The sequence below is a fragment of the Ammospiza caudacuta genome, chromosome 1 (genome assembly GCF_027887145.1).
Source record: "Ammospiza caudacuta isolate bAmmCau1 chromosome 1, bAmmCau1.pri, whole genome shotgun sequence".
Classification (NCBI taxonomy): domain Eukaryota; kingdom Metazoa; phylum Chordata; class Aves; order Passeriformes; family Passerellidae; genus Ammospiza; species Ammospiza caudacuta.
The window spans coordinates 19,608,519-19,630,845 of record NC_080593.1 but is presented as its reverse complement, the minus strand read 5'-3'; the positions used below and the strand labels follow the sequence as shown (position 1 = coordinate 19,630,845).

At 36.5% G+C, this 22,327-nt stretch overlaps 1 protein-coding gene across 4 annotated transcripts in view; it reads right to left on the bottom strand.

Annotated features, from left to right (window-relative positions):
* The window catches only part of NEBL (nebulette), a 245,783-nt gene that overhangs the window by 74,302 nt on the left and 149,154 nt on the right, over positions 1 to 22,327 (bottom strand). For 2 of the 4 annotated variants that reach the window (XM_058812252.1, XM_058812967.1), the window contains exons 1-5: positions 15,584 to 15,723; positions 15,417 to 15,488; positions 8,964 to 9,068; positions 6,672 to 6,782; positions 142 to 252 (exon numbers count right to left, since the gene is read on the bottom strand). The exons of the other annotated variants lie outside the window; for them this stretch is intronic. In XM_058812252.1, the coding sequence (XP_058668235.1) occupies positions 142 to 252; positions 6,672 to 6,782; positions 8,964 to 9,068; positions 15,417 to 15,488; positions 15,584 to 15,649 (465 nt within the window). In that variant the 5' untranslated portion in view covers positions 15,650 to 15,723. Of the gene's footprint in view, positions 1 to 141; positions 253 to 6,671; positions 6,783 to 8,963; positions 9,069 to 15,416; positions 15,489 to 15,583; positions 15,724 to 22,327 lie in introns of those variants that run through there. 4 annotated transcript variants of the gene reach the window in all.

The window sequence follows — 22,327 nt, the reverse complement described above, 5'->3', positions numbered from 1 at the left end:
AATTACTTCAGAGCAAATAATTTATAAAAAATAGCAACTAAGGAAATATGGAAATATTCCATGTCCAATTCATTTCAGTAAGCTGTAGCAGATGTATCTACCCAAAACAAGCACACTCATTTCAGATGGGAGAGTACTTACATCACTCTGGTGTTTACTGACTTCCATGGCATGTTTAACATCTGGAGGTTCCCTCATACGTGCATAGTCTGAAAATCCTTTCTCAGCATCATGTTTTTGTTTATAGAGAACCTGAAAAGAGCAACATTATACTTTTGTGACCTGAGAAGAGCAGGTATAATAACATGAGCTAGGTTAAACCTAGTGGTGTAGTCTACCTGTATTCAGGAAGAAACTTAATAAATAATTGAACTCCTTCATGGGTCCAGAACACTGAAATGAGAGCAGCTTCCACCCAAAACAGAGACATATGAGGCATAGTCAGCAGTGAGATTTCTCTGCCTATGTTATTGCAACAGATGCATGAGTAGACAGGGGAAAGAAATAGTAATATACAAACAGAAAATTAAGCTTAACAAGGTGAGAAGACAGCCCAGGGAAAACATAATCAAAAGCCAGCTTTTTTTTTTTAAACACACTTGAAGCAATCAGCTATATAATTATTCTCCATTTTCAGAGAAAAAAATATTTTATGCATTTGTCATAAACAAACAGTTTTACTGTTTATTATAAACCCATTGCCCACAGTTATATTTCTTCCACTGTTGGGAAGCAACCAGAACAATATGAATTTTGACTTAGCCCCAGGTTCACAAAGAAAAATAATATTTACATTCAATTGTCATCATAGTAAATGAAAATGGAATTGAATTGTGAATTTATAAACACCTTTACTTTTATAATAGAAATGGAACTCACTGTTGGGCATCCATCCATCTTTGACTGTACTGTGTTATACTTACACACACACTCACACACTACAACTGCCTGAAAAGCCCATCTTACACATATCCTTGTCAGAAGCTCTTAGGCTTATATTAAGGAAAATTCACCAGGTTTCGATGTCTAAAATGTAGCAACCATCAAGAAAATTCATTCTCTAATAGCTCTCATGAGCAAGCATTAAAATAATCCATAAGAAAACAGCAAGTATTAAATAAGATAGAAAGCTGATTAGGAGGAGAAGGATTGACACAAAAACCCATGGTAGCAATAAAAGAATACTGTGAAAGTTTTGAGACGGAAACTCTCAACTACAGAGATTCAGACTCTTTTAGGACAGGATACTAGAATTGTGAGAAAATGCTGTATCTGGCTTTGCTTAAAGCAAGATTTCATCTGAGTTACAGAGTAGTGTGCCCAAAGCAATATGTTACTATCTGCCCTGACTATCTCAGATTACAAAATGATATACAGGCTGAGACATTAAGACAAGAAGGGAGTAAGGGTATTTTTTCACTGCTACTATGTGAACAAAAGTATCAAATCAGAAACCTTAAAATGTGCCACCGCCTTATCCAGTCTAACACAATCAGCCTTCTGCAGGAACAAACACAACTGACAGTGAAACAGAGTCCATAACTTGCCTACACTGTTTACATCTTGCAAATGGAAAAGCACATAATCCTTAGCACAACTGAAGCTCCACTAACAAATGATTCCCCACAAAAGTGGAATTACTATACAAACATATGCCACAAAAACTCTTTTGCTTATTCTCCTTGCTTACACTTTTAAGATGTTCCTCTCTTAATGCCATTATGAACAGAAGACCCATACGGTTACTTCCAAAATCTACTAATTTACAGATATTTTATTACATTGCCATTTTGCTGGTTCAACAGCTCTATTTTTCCCTTGGTGAATAGGCTATGTATCCAAGATATGAAAACACATCAACTCTCAGCGTGAGAAATTTAGCAGAAATTATGAGTATCCGCTGTCTTGGGAAAGGATGACCATTTCTTTAGCTTAATGTAGCGATATTTCACTTGCTTTGGCATCAGTTCCTCCTATCTTTTCCCATTATTTTCATTAACTCACTGAAGCAGTCTTGTTGCAGTCCTAGGCTAGGAGGGGTTCAATAGCTGTCTAGTTTAGCTTGGGACAGTTTAGTGCAGAGCTATTCCCAGATTTGTAAATCGCTTCCAAGTAAGCATGAAAAAATATTTATCATTATTTCATCAATATTATTAGTAACATTATTTTATAGGTTAGTAAGGTTAGTATGCATACATTTATTTCTCAACTTATGCTGATTTTCAAGTTTTAGCTAAACTGAATTTTCTTAATCAAATCTACATATGAAACTACTCTACACAGAGAGCAAGCATTATAGGTCACTGACATAACCTTTACCCTGTAGTGGTGCCATTTATTAACTTGAGAAATACAAGGCAATTATTTAAGTAGGTATGACTTCAGATTGAACCAATTTGTAAGTACTCATTTTTTATTTTTCTTCTCTCTTTTACACCAGTGTGTCAATAGGAAGCTGCATTAAGGAAGGTGTTGTGTTCCTTTAACCCAGGTCTGACTGGCCCCCTGTTTTGGCATACATTAAACACTATGACATTTTTATTTTTATTTCCATTTATAGTCAGTAAGATGTGCTCTGAACTTAAAATCCACAAAGTAGGATTTCGTAGAAGGAAATGTTCAAGAACACCAAAAACATCACTTTAATCTCCATATAGAGAATTAGGTTATCCAATGTAATTGTATAAAACAGAATATGGCAGTCTAGAAGACTAATACCTACCACCATAACAGAGAGAAAATATTCAATATGACATTTCCTACCACAAAAAACCCTGAAAAATTACATAAAATAATTTGATAATGTGTAATATGATTGGAAATTATGTAATAAACAACAACATTTTTATTGTAGTACAAAAAAACCCTCTGAAACTTCTTCTGGAAGTTGAAAACATTGCTTAAGATTCTCTTGGCTCATCACCTTTATAAAGAAACAGGAAATACTGTTCAACATTGACTCTTTGAGATATTGCCCCGTGCAAAGTAGAAAATTAAACTGCCTTCAGTTTGCTTTAGATTATCCCTTTTAGATAAGAAGAAAAACAGTGCAATCACTTCTTATGGCAAAAATGAAGTGATGAAAAAGTGATGAAGTGTTTATTTTTTTTTCAACATTTTTTCCCCCAAGCAATTTTAAATATCTTTATCATTGTTTGTGACACCTTATTAAGAAAAATATTGTTTTACATAAGGAAGTATTCAGCATACTGATCCTCAGACAAGAAAAAGATTTGGCACAGAGCTAGCAATGATCAGAAATTTTCCTGCAGCAATATTTTCCACAGGAATATTGCAATTTCTACAAAAATTTCCATTTCCTTTCAGAAAAATCAAAATGAAGGCTCCCTACCTAGACTGCTCTCATCAAATTTATTTTCTCACTGTGAAAAGCAGGGAAATTGATGAGAACTTTGTAGGCTGGTGAGGAGAGTGAAGTTATTCAGTGACAGGGGCTTCTCCTCTTTTTAGCTTTCCCTGGGGACAGCTATGATAAAAGTGAGAGAGGGGGGAAATCTGGCTGCTCACTCTCAAAAAAGGCATTTAAAAGGCCACAGTCAAATCTTCTGTGAGGAGGAAAAAAATTTAAATTATAAAAGCCACCCAAGTATGTGAGACTGTGAAACTTTTTTTTCATTTTCCTGAAACATTTTTTCCCATAAACAACATTGGGATTTTGGGGGGTTTTGGTTTGGTTTTTTTTGTTTTGGTTTGGGGTTTTTTTGGGGGGGGGGTGTTGGTTTTTTTTGGTTTTTTGGTTTTTGGGGTTATTTTTGTTTTGTTGTTTTGGTTTGGGGTTTTTTTGCTAGTTTTGGATAGATATCATTCTCTATGGGTATTTATTTCCTTCTTCATGCCAGTTCTACAAAAAACACAAAAGAGTAAACATGGGTTTCATGCAAAAGGCAGCAGGAAGTCTTGTTTCAGGCTTTCCTGAGTATCTTGAAGACAGAATTGAGTATGATTCAATACAGCCAGTATGGGGAAGAGGCTGCACAGGAAGAGAACCACATGTGTCAGGGTGCTATACTCTCCACTACAGCAAGATCCTTAAGTCAGTGCTGACACTGCATGGCAGGACCCCTGAAGGAGGAGATCCTGGCTCAGCTGAGATCACTGACAATTGCCACAAGAGTTAAAGGAATGCCAACGTGGTCAGTGGTGCTGTGGCAGCCTGTTGGTTCTGGAGAGGACAGTGGAGGGCAGCTGTGGGGGGGGGGATAACTCCTTGAGAAAAACAAGATATTTCTCCTAGTTTCCTCCAAGTTCCTAAATCATGTGTGTGATTTGAAATTGTGTATCAAATTACTTAACGGGGCTGGATATAGGTAGGCTGAAGAGATGGCTGCTGGGCAGCAGCAGCACCATTTCAGGAGCAAGCTTTACATCAGGAGAGAGCCCATTTGTGGGGGACACACCTGTGTAAGGAGATCCTCTGCCAGAGGCACCCAGCCTGTGCCAGCAGCCAGCCTGGGGAAAGTCAGGGGCTCTCTTTCTCCCCCACCATGATCCTCTACCCCCAGTGCACCTGCTTGGCATGTGAGGCTGTGGATCCTGCCAAGAACACAGCACCACAGAGCAAGGGGAGTCCTGCTTGATCTGCCCGCGAAAGCATTCCAGCCCAGCATTGCATCCAAGAAGCATGAAAAGGGAGTCAAAGGTGTAAATTTGTTCTAGTGTGGGTAGGGAGGACAAGGACACACACTCGTATTTTCCGCCTCTCGGGAAATCAGAACTATTCTAAAATCAGTTTACTACAACTCAGAAACAGACTGCAATTCTGTGTTTGCAGCAGCCTTTTTGGAGCAGAGCTGGAGCCATGGGCAGCTGGGGCTGTTCTCTGTCCTTCCTATGGAATATCTGTAGCCTCCTCCTGAAGTGATGACCTGCAAATGCACAGTCCCAGCTAGACAGATGCAGCAGAAACCCCCTCTGCCATATCCTGACCCAGATGAAATCTGAAATCCTTGTATTAGCTACTTAGGTACTGCAGTGATAGGCACAATATGGATTAGATTTGAATACTGTGGAGAAGATTTTTCACTAGAAAATCCCCTGAGAGCTCTCTCAAAGTAGCATTAAATTCAGGTCCATTGCAGCAGTAAACCACAAGTTGGAAAAATGTGTCAGCGTATCTTTAAGTTTTATGGTATATTATGATTTATAATGCATCTACTCCTAAGGGGATAGTATGAATTTTGTGGGAAAAAATTCTGCTTAAATATAACTCAGCCTATATGCATATTTTTTTCTCTAGAACTGTTGGATGATTGAAGAAAGCCTTCAAAAACTACCAAATAAAAATGTCAGTCTTTTCCTTAAAAGGGTTTTTTTATGAACCAATGGTTTCATTTTTAGTTTCAGTTATTTATCTTTTCTGCCATATCACCAATGTTAATTAACCTCATTTGGGTAAACAAATGTAGAATGCAATAATTTGGAATGAATTTGGGAGTAAATCTGTGGCAAAATAGTTAACTAATGTTTTATAAATCAAGCTAATGGCTTAAAAATGTTATACGAATTTAATTCCCAATTTATTTTTACTATAATTCCTCTAATCATTCACTTTACAATGAAATGTCACATTAATGTCATTTCAGCTACTGTGGTGCTTTAACTTGTGTATATATGTTCCTTTTCAAATTCTGAAAACTAAAATATGTGTTACTGTATTTGCTTAATATAGCCTTGATTAACATAATGTTTTATATCAAAACATTTTTCCACAAACTGTCCTGAAATTTCAGTCCATTCTTTTTTTATAAATATTTTCCTTTGTCTGAAAAAGTGTCACTGCATTACAAGAATGCATATTGAGATACAATCAATATTATGGATTTAGAAGGGTGTTCCCTTCATGCACTGGCTGTTTTAAACCATATGTAGTTGATATCTTTAAGAGAGGAGAAAGCAAAAACAAGAAAACCATGGAAATGCTTGGTGGACAGAAAGCCACGACCATCTATTTGATGTAATTCTCATGAGTAACAATGAAAATCTGGAGCCTCATTCATATTACACATGCTTAACATTCATAATTCCACTAAGGTCAGTGGAAGTGAAGGGTCACTTGCCTACTCTTAGGGTATTGTATTTTTAAGTCCTTGAAGGCAACTGAACCAGAATTTACTATTTTGCTGGTTGTTTACAAGCTTTATACTATATTCAATATACTTGATTTCATATTTTAATTGTATAAAATTTGTTGTAAGTAGTAGTATGCAGATCATCAGAAATACATTTGCTGCTACCACTAAGTGCCTTTAGAAGTCATTAAAGCAGTTTTCTCTTCTCTTGCCTTCACCATCAAATATTTTATATTACATTTAATATATGTTAATACAACACCCAACTGGAAAAGTTACATAAGAGTCACCCATTCTATATGGACCATGCAATGTCACTGAATTCAATAATTCCTTATTGTAGTCACAGGTTTTACTGGATCAATGAATGCACTAGCAACTTTTAAATGCATATTTAATAAACGTAAGTAAAATTGTCAACATTTTAAAAATGAGCAGTTTTTGAATTTAAGAAGTTGGATGATAAGCTCACCCAAATAAATCAAGCAGACAATCAAGTGTCCTTTCAGTATTTTGTTTAAAGTGTACTTATTCTGACCCACAGGTAATCTAAAAATCATTTTTGCAATTCTAGAGTTGTACCTTGCTCTGAAGGTGCATTAATTCTTTTGCAAATACACTGTCAATTGTGGCTGGCATCTGCTGATAGAGAGGGTTGGAAAGGTCTTTCTTAGCAGCTCCTTTATATTTCACCTGGAGGGCAGAAAAAGGTGATAGAAAATGCAAAAATGAAGACACAGTAAACATACTACTTATTTTTTCTAGTAAGTGAAATGGCAGAGAACAGAACTGGAAAAATTTCAATCACTGTCACTAACTTTCTAGCAAAAACATCTTTAATAATACTTTATGGGCATGTGCCTAATTCACAAAGCAATGCAAAATATCTCCAAATTAAATTCAATAATTTGAATGGAAATACAAAATAAAATAGCAAGGCAGTTTCTTCTATCCTTTCTCAGATCATTTTCAAATCCAAAAATTACTTTTCTTCTTTCTCTTTTACAGAGTCCTGAACAATAGGAGCAAATGGGAGGTGAACCATAAATATTTTACCAACTAATAAGTAGCAGCAACTAAATGTAGCTAGAAAGGGGAGGAACACTGAAGTTTGCCTGTCTGTCATAATTTCTGTTTCATCTGTTCATATTACAGTCTCATTTTTAAATTACATTTTATTTATCCTGTTTTTCCTCCAGTATTCAGTATTGGCAGCTCCTCACAAAGGGGTTTTACAAGAGATACCAGAACAATAGCTAAAAATGTGTGAGGCTTTTGCTTCAGTTCTAAGTCTTCCAAGTTCATAAAACAGTAATGGCAACACTGCCACTGTGAAAGTAATCATAAATACCAAAAATACTTCCAATTATACTAATGTCACTGATTTACTGTGAAATATACAGTCCTTCACTAAAGGCTAATTCTCCAAATGCATTATATGCATACATATCAATAATTTACTGTAATATTTGTTGCCGTTTCCCAAAACAGAGGGCTCTTTTTCACTGCTGTTAAGAATGTGTGTCAAAGATTTGCAAATACAGGTGATGGGACACTAGAGGTCAGTAATTTACAAGATAAACCATCCATCACACCATTGGCTTCAGGTAATGCTGGAATAAACAGGCAGAGTGCTCACAAGTGTGGTAATATCAAACCTAGAGGGTTTAATATTTTAGAATATTTTTATTTCTCTAAATCTTTGATTAATAATTAGCAGCAGATTCACTGAAATCTGACAGTTTAGATAAATACTCTCTATATACTGTATTTCTGTAGATTACAATAGTCTGTCTCTTATAAAGTGCAATTACATCAGATTTACTTCCCTTGGGACATGCCACTCCTTCTCAGACAACAGGAAGATAAATACAAGAAAAGTATTTAATTGGTGCATTCATATTGAAAACCACATAGCAAATTATTGTATATCAGAAATTGAATTTATGTAACCTCACAGAGTGATACTTGGACTTCTTTATTATAATCATAAAAGTGGCACAAAAATGAGGTATCAAAATTTTAATTTTTTGAAGGGCCATAGGGACAGAAAAATCACTCAGAACCAGTGATTCCTAAATAAAGCTGCTGTCTCTCAGGTGAAACTTCTGCTGCTGTTCTTACCTGTGGAAAATAATCAGAGATGGAATCCTACAGCACCTCGTACCTGGGACATGAAGAGCTGGCAGTAAATGCTGCTCTGACACTTTGGAAGCTATTGATCTTTCTTTTCTTTCTTTCAAGCTGTGTATGTGTGCACATGTCACAGGTATGCAGAGGTAGGTAGGTAGGTAGGTAGGTAGGTAGGTAGGTAGGTAGGTAGATAGATAGATAGATAGATAGATAGATAGATAGATAGATAGATAGATAGATAGATAGATAGATAGATATGCAAGTGCTCAGGCAACCCACCGATGACCTGATGTCTGCCCCAGCCCTCTTGCTGAAGGGGGACAGGGATGATAACATGGAAACGTTTTCCTTGTCTCCTGTTTGATATCAGGCTGTGAAATCTCCACAGCAGGGAAATTTTGCACAGGTGTAATTTGCAAACCTCATCACTGCAGAAAGTGCAACATTCTTTTCCTATTCCTCAGTTTATCCACACATAAAATGGGATAGCTAGGACTTGCTCAGAACCATTAATAAAGTGTCTTCAAATCCCAAAACAAAAGTGTCATGTAATTCCAAATTATTATTATTATTCACATTGCAGTATACACTAACTACAGCCTTTGAATTCACTTCAGCTTTAAACAGAATTATTATTTGAAGTAAGCCATCCTTCCCCATCTAAAAATCACTGTACTCTACTGAAAGAGTTTTTAGGAAGGATAAGACGCCAAGAAAATTTTTCAGTCTTTTAGATCTTACCTCAGAAATAAAAGCACCAAGGCTTTTCACATGTTTTAGCTGCGGGGTGTCAGGTACAAATATGCACTTGCCTTTAGATTTTTTAAACTCTTCTTTATAGTGTACCTACAAAGAGAAGAAAAAGAAGTTTAATTGCTCTTAAAAACACACACACAGAAAAACAAACATTGGTTATTTTAACTTTTTTATTATTAGTAGTATTTCTATTTTATTTTATTCATGGATACTGTGCTGGGCAGCTTGCAAATACCTCCGGCTGGATCAAATTAAACCATAAAGGGAAGCTACGAGTTCTCACGCACATTACCAGGGCTATGTAAAAGTCACAGAACTCTTTAATAATATAGATGAAAAAGACAGGACTTTTCTCTACATCTAGAGCACATTTTCACAACAGTTGTAGACGTTTTAGTATCTCTACAGAAAGAAGAATCGAATAATTGATCTCCTTGATCCTTGATCTCAAAGATAAAAATTGTTTAACTTCTAACAGAGACCTAGCAAGCATAGAATCTGTATAATATCATCAAATGTCCCTTTATGAATTCAAGACTCTCATGAATAAATTCAAGAGGCCACTGCTAAACTATTGCCTACAAAGTACCCAACACTCATGACGTTCAAGTAATTACAGAATTTCTCTAAGACCAAACAAATTTTAAATTGAGGCATTTTTTTAAAATGTGTATGCACATAGGAAACCATGAAAAAAAAAACCATCAGAACACTATGACGGATTTGGTAACAAAAAAAAGAAAGAAAAAAAAAGAAAAATAAAAAAAAAAGCCCAAACTTTTTTTTTTAAGCAACCAATCTTTTTCTTACAATGGGGCAAACAGTATGGGCAGGTATAACAATCACATGAGCATTGCTAGAGTCAGAGTTATTGTTTGCATTAGTGAGACTGCAAGAAGGATAAAATCTATGGGCATGGTTAACATGCAGGGACACTCTTTATATACAAACTGCATGAAGAAAGATGGTGAATTATGATGAGATGGACTAAGTAAGTTTTAACGACAGACACTTTACAAGGACAGCCTTAGATGTTTTCAGTGACATTTCTTTCTTTGTACAGAGAATTGTTTAGATCAATGCAAATTGAATTATTTAGTACTAAGCTTTCATGGTTATTATCTGCTACCATTTCTCTAACCTCATTTTCACATTCTGCCTAACAGCAGCTCAAATTTATGCACTCTAGACTTGCTGACAAGCACTGACAGAAGCAATATGATCTGCATCTGAGCATTACAGAAATATGCAGCCTTAATATCCTCTTTCTCTGAATCCTTAATGGATATCACAAGTTCTAGTGCATGCTCCTCTACAGCTACTTGGAAAACTTATGAGAAGGATGGCAGCTTACACAGATTCAGTTCTTGTGCTATCTAAAGCAAAGTTTGTGTTTACTGAAAAATGGATTAGATAATGCCAAATTTATCTCAAATTCATTACTACTTTATCCTCACACAAGAAAAAATTTTGCTTGATATTGAGCTCATTTAGATTTGAACTACTGAAAGAATCTACTCGTCACTTCCACATCACATTGTCTGCTTTTGTGGATTACAATCTATTCTCAAAGAAAACCTTTTGGTGAACAATGGGTAACATTACTGTGTCATGACTTTATTCACAAAGCCAATGGTTCATGTAACCTGTGTGTGACATCATACACACAGGTAATCACAGAGCAACACACAAAAAGACATTTTTATGGTAAGTATGAGCAGGCACTTACTGTCCAACCTGCACACATGCATTGGAAGTTTACAGAGCTGATTGTCTACTGGGTGAATCTGATGGCATTCCCAGTAGAAATTCCTGTAAAGCTGTGATTCTGACAGAGGAGACAGAATCTTGTTGCTCACAACTTAGATAAATCATCCACAGACATCTGAAAGCTGACTGTAATTATATCCATTTTAATTGCAGAGCAATAACTACATTCAAGAATCAAACACAAAAGCTTCCTAAGGTATTGCTTAATTGGGGGGAATGACAGAACATGACTAGAAGAAACAAAACTGTTCTGCTATAGAAGTCATGCTTTCAAAAAAACTGAAAGCAGTAAATGACTAATGCCATGTCCTTAATCCTTTATTATTCACATTTGTTACAGTAACCCATGGAAGCTACAAAATGCATACAGACTCAAATACACAATTTAGAGAGAACATATAATAAAATGTTTGGTCAAATTCTGATCCAACAAACTCCATTCTGCTACAGTATTGTCCACATTGCTTGGAATCAGAAAGATGGAAGATGAAACGGGACAAGTATAATGAAGTCATGACACTTGCAGTTATAAAACATATTTAGTGTAAATGATGCAAGGAAGATGTTCAAGAGCTTGCCTATGATTGAACATAACCAATGAATGGAATGAACAGGCAGAGAAGCTAATATTCCTCTTCAAAGTCAGTAATTAAAAATTCAGATGTCTTAAATATTGAATAGGAAATTTTGCCTGCAAGTGGCTTACCCCTCACCACAAAATACACTGTTTACATTGAGCAGATCTGGTAAGCCTTGTGAAAAAAATAAATAGGAAGAATTTGCAAATGGTGGCCTGGAGCCACTGCTCTTTCAATATACTTCTGAAGTTCAATAGCTCACTAAAGGCTCAATTTTTCATAGTTCTCTCCAGATCCTTTTCTTCTCCCTGACTCATCATAAAACCAACTCTGACCACACACAACTATCCAGTAAAGTGGATTAAAATTCCTAGACAACCACCAAAACATTAAGTTTCAAGCTGCATTTTTTTATTAATGGATATTATATGGGAAGATCAACTTTATAAAACAAGGGCATCCAACTTTTAAGCCGAAACTTCCTGGTTCACCAAGAAAATTCATCTCACCCATGGCCTGTTCCACCAGCCTTTTCCAGGGGGAAAAACAGAAGGGAGACTGTGGGCTAAAGGAAAGACTCCAATGGTAACAGCATAATCCAAGTAGCCACCATTTCTTTTATTCAGGGACACATGCTCATCTAACTTTATTAAAAATAGCTTTTGAGTATATTCATATTAATCTTAACATCAATGGTGTAACCATGTCAACAGTCATCCTGCCAAGATCCACTATAGAACTGTCATATCTAAAATACCCATTTTTGTTTAGAAAAACAACAAAAATGTCTGAACCTTCTTATCTAGCTTTTATGCTAGAACAAAAGGAAACTTCTTCCCACTAAGTATTCACCTTTCCAAACTTACATTTCTGAATTTATAATCTCTTATAAGACTAAGGACTGTGTCAGACCACAGATTCATCTAATACAGAATCCTTTCTCTGTGGCCATAGGAATCTAGTGTAAAGCAAGAGAAAATGGCAGGCATACAGTATTGCTATTAAAATATATAGTATTTTAGTAATCTCCAGCAATTTCAAACTCAAGGTCCTCTTGAGTTAGAGGTTGTGACTAGTATTGGTGGGTCCAGGTGAACAGCTGCACCCAGAATTAGGCAGTCAAAAACCTGCCACTTTGGCACAGTGTTTCCACTATTGGCCCTAGGTCTCTTGGGACTTTGCTGTGTAACAGAGACATCCTAAAGCTAAGTTGGACTCTGTGTAAGGACAGGTAAATAGCAAGCATTCCTATTTGTTTGCTTTAGAGGAAAGGAAGTGCTGGTACCACTCATTACCGCAATTCAGCAGAATCTTCAGAAGGCGGTGTCTGCCATTCTACCAAAAAGGATTGTAATAGTTTGGTCAATTACCTTCTATAATTGTTCCCATCTCTGCTTATAACAGTACTGACAACATCCCACCACATAATCAAAACAAAAAAAGAGATGAAAATACACTACAAGCAAATGGACGAGCTCAATTTCAATGTGGAAGAGAAAAGGCCTGGAGAGGAAGGCAATTCATATAAATCAAACACACATGACAGTTTTGAAAACATCTGTGGAGTAAAATTTCATAATAGAGGGAGATTAAATGGAACGACTGTCAAGAGAAAAAATCCAAGGGGTATCACAGCCACAGAACAAACATCTGCCAACCTCAAATGAAACTGGGGATTTTCTCAAGAACGGGAGCACATAAACACTTCACAGCTTCCCCTATGTACAGCTCAAGGCTGGCAATTACAGATTCACCAAGGACTGCCAGTGTAACACTTTTTCAAAACCATATTGCCAAATTAAAGTCAGCCTGCAAAGAATGCAGGGCAAGCATAACACAGCCCCAGTATCTCAGGCATGTGCGCTCCTGGCTCTGCATTCTGATGGAGATGTGCTGACAGCTCCACCATCAGAAAAGGACAATCACCCAGTCTCGTGGCCAGCAAGGACACAGGCTGCTCCCCCAAGGTCATCTAAAGGGCCAAACAGAAAGCGCCATAAAACCACTGCACAAATAAAATGTACCAATGTACACCAATCATAAGTCCACACAAATAATAGTATGCTGAAAGGTTCATGCTAAAAAGGATGAGGAATATATTAAAAGTTCTGAATGTCAGTAAGTCAAAAAATGGAAGGTAAGAATGCAAACTCCTTGCAATTCATTGGTCTCCACAATGAAATGTGCAGGGTGAGGAATTTATGCCCAGGTACAAAGGACTTCACTGGTCATAAGAAATTCCATTATAGCAAAAAATTCTGGGAAACAAAATTCATATTCTATACATATTCCATTCAAGCCAATGAAGAAAAACCTACTGATTTCATCAGACTGAATAAAGCCCCAAAGCTGGATGTTATTTTTAAACAAAGAGCCTCTTTTTTGAAATTAGATTGGTATGGACCATTATACATTGTTCTTGCTTTGAAAGCATTAATAACACTTTGCCATTATGCCTGACTTATCTCAAGGAAAATCTAACACACTTGCAGGCTAAATGCATCACAAGTTTTCAGCAAAAGTCCACATCCCTGAACCATTATAAGCAGGAGAAGGCTGGCTTGACTTAGCTATTCACCTTAGCTCTCAAGTCCCTGCAGAAAATCCAAGAAAATACAGCCACTCCATTTATCCATTAATTAAGAGCCATAGCCAACATTACTCCTAATGGGTACACAGCAGAGTAATAATTCCTTTTCAGTTAAAGAAAGATTTCCTCAGCATTTTTCAAGGAGTTTTTTTCTTTAAGAGCAGTGGCCATGTTCAGAAAGAAGCTGCATGGATGCAAATGTATATTGGGTCATATAAGTGCTTCAGGTCCATTTTCATTTTTGCCTTTACAAGAGTTGACAGGCACTTAACGCACCATATGCCCTTTTTTCCCAAAGAAAGCTTGTATATATCTATCAGTAAAAATATTATTAATCTCTACTGCTTCCTAAAGCAGGGTGAGTTTACAAAGGGCTCATCTTGGTAGTCTCCCTTAAGGATCTATCCAATTTTCGGCACTCTTTCTATGAAAAGTGAAGTAGGAGGTGTATGGACAAGAGGAAAGAGGAAACTTTGACCTTGTCAAATCACACTTTTCACGTCCCAGATACTGGTCTTCTGAGTGGACTACTTTTTTCTGATACACAACCCCTAAAATTTATACCTAAAATGTAGATTCTGTATGTTCTATTCCCATTAAATCAACACCTAAATATTGTATTACAACATGAGCCAGACACCATTTGTCGGTTTCTTTAGAACATTTGTTGAGGCAAGTCACTCTCTCCTCAGAAAGGTCTCCTCTCCTGCCACAGCTTTCTCACAGGGGAAATATCATTCTTTACACCCATGCGCCCATGAAGGGACAAAGTTTTTTTTTTACACACTCTCCCAGAGAGAAACAAAAATAAATCTCCATCACGGTAAATCTGATCCTGTTACATTGAAGCAATCAGATCTACTCCAATTTAAAATGTCTGGGACCTGGTTTATGGTGTTTATATAACTGATCCACAGTTTTAAAAATCTATAGTAACTATATCAAGAATTAACAAGCTAAATATTTTTAAAAGATATTCTAGCATTTGAGTGGATTTGTCCTATAAGCATAGTCAATAACAATATGCTGAGCAGTTTTGGACATCTATCAGCACAAACAAAAGATAACATTAAAAATTTATCTTTTATTTTTAACTTCCCTCTTTACATCTATGTATACTGGAACCCAGTTTTGTTCAAACCAATTAAACTGCATAAAATTAGGCTACAACCAGAAAAAATACCACATTTTCCTGATGAAAGCAGCCAAGGCGTTCTCCTGGCAGACACCCTCTGCCGGAGACCCACATTTTGAAACACTCCTTTCTAGGGCCTGTGCTTCCTATCATCCCAGTGCTCTGGAAAGCTCATTCTTTTGTGGCCAATAATTTAAGTACCAGAGTAATCTGTGCTTTTCTATTATTTTGTGGGCTTTTATTATTTGAGCCTTAGATGGGCACACACTACACTGTACATATTTGAGAAAATATGTATCATAAATATAAATGCATTTGAAAGACGAAATGCAAATATAAGAGTGCAAATAGTCACCATCACTTACATCACTTATTAATTCACTGCATTTTCGGGCCAGTTCCATATTTCTGTCCTCAATAACAGGCTTGAGGAAGATCTGAAAGAGAAAGGTAATCATTTCAGGCTTATTGTCCTAAAGAGGAAAAATAGAAGGAAATAAGTACTTTGCAAAACTATTGGAGTTTAACTCACCTTTTCTTCTTCCTCCCAGTCCTCATTTTCATCCTCCCTGAGATCCTGAATGGCAGACACTCGCATTTTAATACTTTGTGGGAAACAATGAAAACTCTTAAAAGGTTCAGTGCTGCAGGAAACAGCTCAGACCCTCCAGCATGCCTGGAATCAATGCTCCATTTGTGTCCTCCACTGCACTTAACCCTACCACGGCTCCTTCCTTATTTAGGCAGCACTTGACAGTCTTTATCTGAACAATTCAGAGTGAGTGAACTGAAAGGCATTGCAGATGGCCTTGCTGGCTATCACTCACAGCAGAGCTAATGCTTTCTTACTGACAAAATATAATTAAATGACCTATCGCCAGAGCAACTATTTTTAAAATTACTACAAACACAATTAAAATACTGTGATGCAGGTAATTTGTAACATAAGTAATTCAGTAAAACTAACAGGATTGAAAGGGGAACATTGACTCTAACTTTATGGGAAAACTGCCCAATTGTAAGATTCAAGGCATCAGTGACTCTAAAATCAGTTATGACAAAACTTTATTTTACTGTCCCAATAATAAGTCTTCTTGTTTAAAAAAGCACACTATTCTCATCTTCAAGTAGATGTAACTGCTAGTCTATTTTTTCAGAATTACTTCTTTTCCACAAAGCTTATAGAAGTCTTAAATGCTTTCCATAATCATGTCAGCTGCAGGTTAAACCTGTGCACACATAGATACAGACAAGTCTGTATTACAAGTATACACAACAATGTATTCACACAAACATGTATTTTCCTTCACTGTTACAAATTGTCATGGTCTGTAGTCTAAAAACCAACCTTTTTCAGTATGAAGTCACTGACTCCAGCTGCAATGAAACTGAAAGATATCCTGATCTTCATGGGTGCACTCTCAGTGTTTACTTCTGTAAAACAAGCAAGAAGGTATCAAAAGACCAGTTGGAGAAACTAGCATTTTAGTATCATTTTTCTTTTTAAACTGAAGCTTCTATATTTCTCATTTCGAAGAGGTCAGGATTTTGAAGTTCATCAAGCAAAGTCATTCACCACTACATGGCTTTGCAATCAGGCAAGGATACAAGGAATGTGTGCTCCTAAAAACAACTCTTTCAAGAATTTTAAGTACGTGTGCCCACACACCATGCCCAGAGTTTGTTTTTATTTAAAAACACACATTTCCTTACAAAAATAAACATTTCAAAGATGAGAAATAAATACAGCATTTGATTTAGTTAAGGTCTAAAATTCTGAAAATTTAAGAGCAAAGGCAGGAACTGCTTTCAGCCGAAACCAAGAGAGAGAACTCTTTATACATTAATAAAGCTTCAAGACTTTCCATTCCATTCTCAAATATAAGTTCCTAAATTTCAGGTTTGAACTTTCAGCATTGTAAATTTCCAATTAAAACCTAGAAGTCTAGTTTGCATAGGTGAGAATTACCTGGGATATATGCTGACTGCTTTGGGAGTCCAGGAGGCTTCATCCTGGTGGAAACAAATGGTTTAGTCTTATGAGTATTCACAGTAAGAGGTCTTTTTTGAAGATTGTGGCTACAGCAAATATACTCCAAAACAACACTCATGTATGATTTTAAGGACCACATGGTAAAGAGACAGAGTACCTACAAAAGTGTCAGACAGAAATGCAGCACTAGAGCTTCACTTTGGGATTTTTGTAATAGTATTGCCAATACTATATGCTTTCAGTGCAGTTAACTTCCTTTTCCTTACTACAATTTACTACAATTACTTTTTTTTTTAAGTGGAGACATTGAAAAATATTTAAAAGCATACAGAAAATTATTAGTAGCTGCAAAGCTTGTTGAACATAGGGAAATCTTTTGCTATTTTTTACACTGGAAAGAAAATATGGTCAAATTTACAATAAAGCTGTTAGTGTTTTGGGGCAAAAAAGAAGTGTTTGGCTTTTTGACATGCTTTTAGTACTATATCTGGTGGGTTTTCAGCAGCTGGACAGGAAAACATATATTAATTCTAGTTCTCCTGCAATAGCTTCTGCATAATCAAAATCTGCAAGATAACTTTTGGTCAGTCATGAAGTGATGAGACAGTTGGACTACACAGTCACTGGAATTCCCTTCCAACAGAACTATTCTATTCCATTCGATTCTTTTTTATCCTATCTGTAACAGCTTTGATACAATTCTTTTTCTCTCATTTTTGCATGATCAGGGTCAGGCAGAACCAAGCATTCAAATACCCTGTGCCCCAAGTAACTTCCATAATACAAGCATTAGACAGCTGCTATAACTCATCAACTTATAATAAAGAAAAACATAACATGATGCACAAAGAGAGTAAGGGAAAAAATCACAACTAACCCAAGTTATCACAAATAACTTGTGTTATCACAACTAACACAAGTTATTTAAAATTCAACTTTTCACATAACCAATGCAACAAGATACTATATGACACAGAAACCTGTCCCACTTTTTTTCACTCTCCTCAGAACACTGAATACCATCAGAAAACATTTGCTATGCAATAAAGCAAGCCTGCAAACTTAATTCATCCAGATATAATTCAGGGAAGAATTTGTTAGGACCATTTAAGAGTGGCATAGTTTAGAAGTGCACTTCTAAATTAGCAGCCTGCAAGTCATGAAGAATTATAGAAAGGCTTGAGAGGGAAGGGACTTTAAAGATAACCCATTTCCAACCCCGCTGCCATGGGCAAAGGTGCCACCCACTACATCAGACTGCTCAGGGCCCTGTCCAGCCTGGCCTTGTTGAAGTGGCCAGGCATGGGAAAGATGATTTAGCTACTTCTATAGGAAGAAATAAATAATTTAGAATCAGCAGGAATGTTTGGCATTGCAAATGTGTATGCACATTTCCAATATTTCTAAAATTACTATAAAAATACTAAATCTAATCAGAATAAAGACCCAGTTAAAATACTGGGCTTTTACATCCCCAAAACAATTATGAACTATGTTGTAGGAAAGATTACTTTTCACCTACAAAATCTTCAATTTTACCAAAACCCTCAAGCTGACACTTCTGAATAATTTTCTGCTGTATATAATGTAATGATGCATAATCTTTTGTTCTGGCATAAAACAGCACAGATTAAGCAAAATCCAATTGCACAGAATTTTAAGAAAAACTGTAATGGAGTGCTAAGCTGTGTGTACAAATGGGTTCTTCAGGGAAGCACCCAACATGAACTAAATCAAATTTTGTAAGAAAATGGTGTGTAGCTCCACATTTCTACTTCCACACTCCTGCAAGGACCTTTCACATCTTAGTTCAAATTTAGTCTATGATTACAGAAGCCCTATACCTGCAATACACAACCTTTGCTTATGCTATGAAAGGAGACATTTTGGTCTCCCAGTACTTAGAGCCGTCATTCCATGTGTCAGTGTGCCGCTGGCAGATTATATACAGAAATCCTCTAATTTTATGGATTCCAACATCAGTGTACTATTTCTTGTCACAGAACATCACTCAAGTACCTGATGTAAACACATATCTGCTGAGGAGGCAGAAGAGGAAGAAACATGGGGCATAAATGAGCCCAAATCCCCCTGAGCTGAGTTGGGCCAGAGTGGGAATAGTTCAGGTGCACAGCTGGGCAGATTTCCCAGTTTGATCACACATAGCTGAGTCCACATCTGGCCAGAGCCCCACCATCTCCCTGTCCCTTTATCAGTCTTTCAAGAAATACATTTGGGAATTGTTAGCCTGGAAAGTTGAAAGGCTCATCTTGTTTTTGGCCCTGATACACATAATAACTTAGCAGTGATTCTCAGTTGTGTCCCTGAACAAACAATACATCTGGACTTCTTTGGCATAACCCCTAAAAGACTTCTGATATACTCAATATCTATATGTACTGCTGGGCTGAAAGGACTAGTCTACCACTTCACAGAACAGCAGAACCTATGATTGCCCTGGTAAAGATACCAGAAACCTCATAAAGTCAAACTTGTTTAATGCAGAGTTCCTCATGGGGTAATTGAACATAGGCTGCAAACTAAGGCCCAAGGTGTTTCAGTTGAAAATCTGCACAGCACTACACTGAGATGTATGTATATTATGAATATACTCCTTTCAACTCTGGACCGAAAACATAAAAAAAACAGAGGTAAAGGTAGTGCTTTAGCTACTCTAAAGTAGCTAAAGTTTCCAGTCAGTTAAAAATCAACCCACAGACATCGCTGAAATTAAAACGTTCTTTTCTGTTTTACTGGACACACACAGACATCACCAAAATAACTACAATCAATTCAACACAACACAGATGGTGGTGTCTTTTCAAAAAGCACACAAGGCATTTTTAAGTGCTGAGACTCAATCACTTCTCTTTTCCAGAAATACTCAGACTGGAAGTTCCTAGCAGCCTTGCATAAGGAAGTTCATAGTTAGGCTATCAGCACCAAAATCAAAACCAGAAAAATGCAAGGAATCCCAGCCTGCCAGTTTTAACCTCCCTGAACATGAAATACCAATTCACATTAACTAGAGAAATTCAAGAGATTACTCTATTTAGAGAAAAAACTTACCCACGAGTTTGTATCTGTCAGATCATTAACACTGCACTCATCATCAGCACTTCAGAACCTGTAAATACCTCATAGCTCTAAGCTAGGATTTTCATTCAATAAAAATTATTTTATTCAATTTTTTTGTAAAGCAGAGAGTGGGCAATGATATTTTTAAGGACAAATACAAATGAGACATTAGAATTCTGATTTCTGAATCCCAGAAAACCTAATGAATTTTCAATGTCTAATAGATACAGAAACAGACATTGTCTAGCCTAACTGGATTTTGATGGCAGAGCATTTCAGATGTCTGTATGGTACACAACTAAAATAATATCCTATCTAATCTAGATACCAGAAGCCATGTAACCTGAATTAATAAACTTTTTTCCACACAACTCATTATCCTGAGAAATTAACTGATTCAGAAGGGAGAGTATGTATCTGGGCACAGGCTTATGACATATAGATGTAGCCTTACCTGTGATGAGGAACAATACATTAAAATAAACCAAAATAAGCCATTAAAATTACTCCAAAACCTCCACTTCATTTTTCTACCAATATTTGTAATTGCTTACTATGTTTACACAGTACATTTAATGCCTCAAAACAGTATTTTCTGAGCGGGATACACAGTTCTATCTACATTTTCCTAGTTTTTCATTTGTCAAGAAATTACATCCTCAACAATGAAGGAATCTGATATTTCCACTCCCTCAATATTTTCAGTTTAACCAGAGGCCTGAAAATCTATCCCTCCTACGGCTCCTTTTGCAAGCTGATGGATCAGGAGCTGAGATGCCACATTTGACTGCACTGCAACTGTTCAATCCCTCCACCTGACTGCTGTGACTTTTCCCTTTCTTGTCATAAAGCCCCTGTCCCCTTACTCAAGTGTTCACCAAGGAGTGGCAGCCCACCAGAGCTAACAGCTCTGGGGCACAGCAGATGAGCTCTTCAGCACTCCCAACTCTTACCAGAGCATTACAATAATGAATAGTCGGGATATTTTTCCTACAGAATGCAGAGCCCCAAAGCTCTCATGTGCTCAATGCTCAATGCACCCACAGCCAGTGCCCTGGAACCTGTGGGAGGCAATACACATCCCAGCTTCTTCCCTCTGCTCTGCAACTTGTGACTCAGAACTCATAAGGCTGTTCTACAGGAGATGGATAAATAACAAACTCATCAGCTGACTGGGTTACTGTGTGAGGTGTCCATAAAAGCAAAATCACATTCAGCAGAAGAGGGACTTACAACTTTTCTCTTAATGCAGAAAAGTTTGGATAAAAGATCAAATTTCTCTATTCACAAAATTTCCATTTTATCCAAAACTAAATCCTCCTATATACAGGAGTATATAAAGTTTGGAAATTCTGTTTTCTACAAATCCCAGATAAAATCATTCATGATTGTAGATGAAAAGCATGAAGCCAGTAATAAACAAGTTCCATTTTGCCTCAATAAATCCTAAAAAGCTAAATATATCTCCTCCTATGACTATACATTCATATGCAGCTTACTGTAATCTGAAATAATAGAAAATATGCATTTATCTTATGTACAGGTTCTTAGTTATACAGATTGGACATGTTTGCTTGCCAGAATTTTTTCTTGTGGCATTACATTGAATTCAACAGCCTGAACTGACAGAATCTCCTGGAGTAGGAAGTGAAAAGTACACATTTCCTATAAATTTCATTTGCAACCTATAACCCTCACTTACTGAAAGTTATGGATGCATTTTTCTAGAAACTAAAGCCACAGTGGTACTTGTACTTGAGTTTTTTCTTCTTCATATTTCTGTACTTGTATTTTACTAGTCCTGATACTGTAAGTTTCTGAACAGAATACCAACATAGCAAGATACATCTATAAAAAAACGTTTACAACTTTACCACTCTTGAATACTTCATGTTGCTGTGATTCTCAGATAAGTTAAATATGCATCAAATTGCTACAGACAGCTTACTCTAGCACAAAACCTACATTCTTCATTGATGGTTATTTAAAATAATAGCCTTAATATTTCAGAAGAGTGTTCAGAAAACTCCCCAAAAGATGAAACCAGACAGGCCAGGATGAGAAAAGAAATGTAATGAATACTTTTGAGGTAATGGAAGTCGCTTGTTCAATGATGAAAAATTTCAAGTCATAAATAATTGATGCAGAAGCTATATTTTGAAGTAACTCCAGACACTAAAAGACAAAACAAACCTTTACTTATGC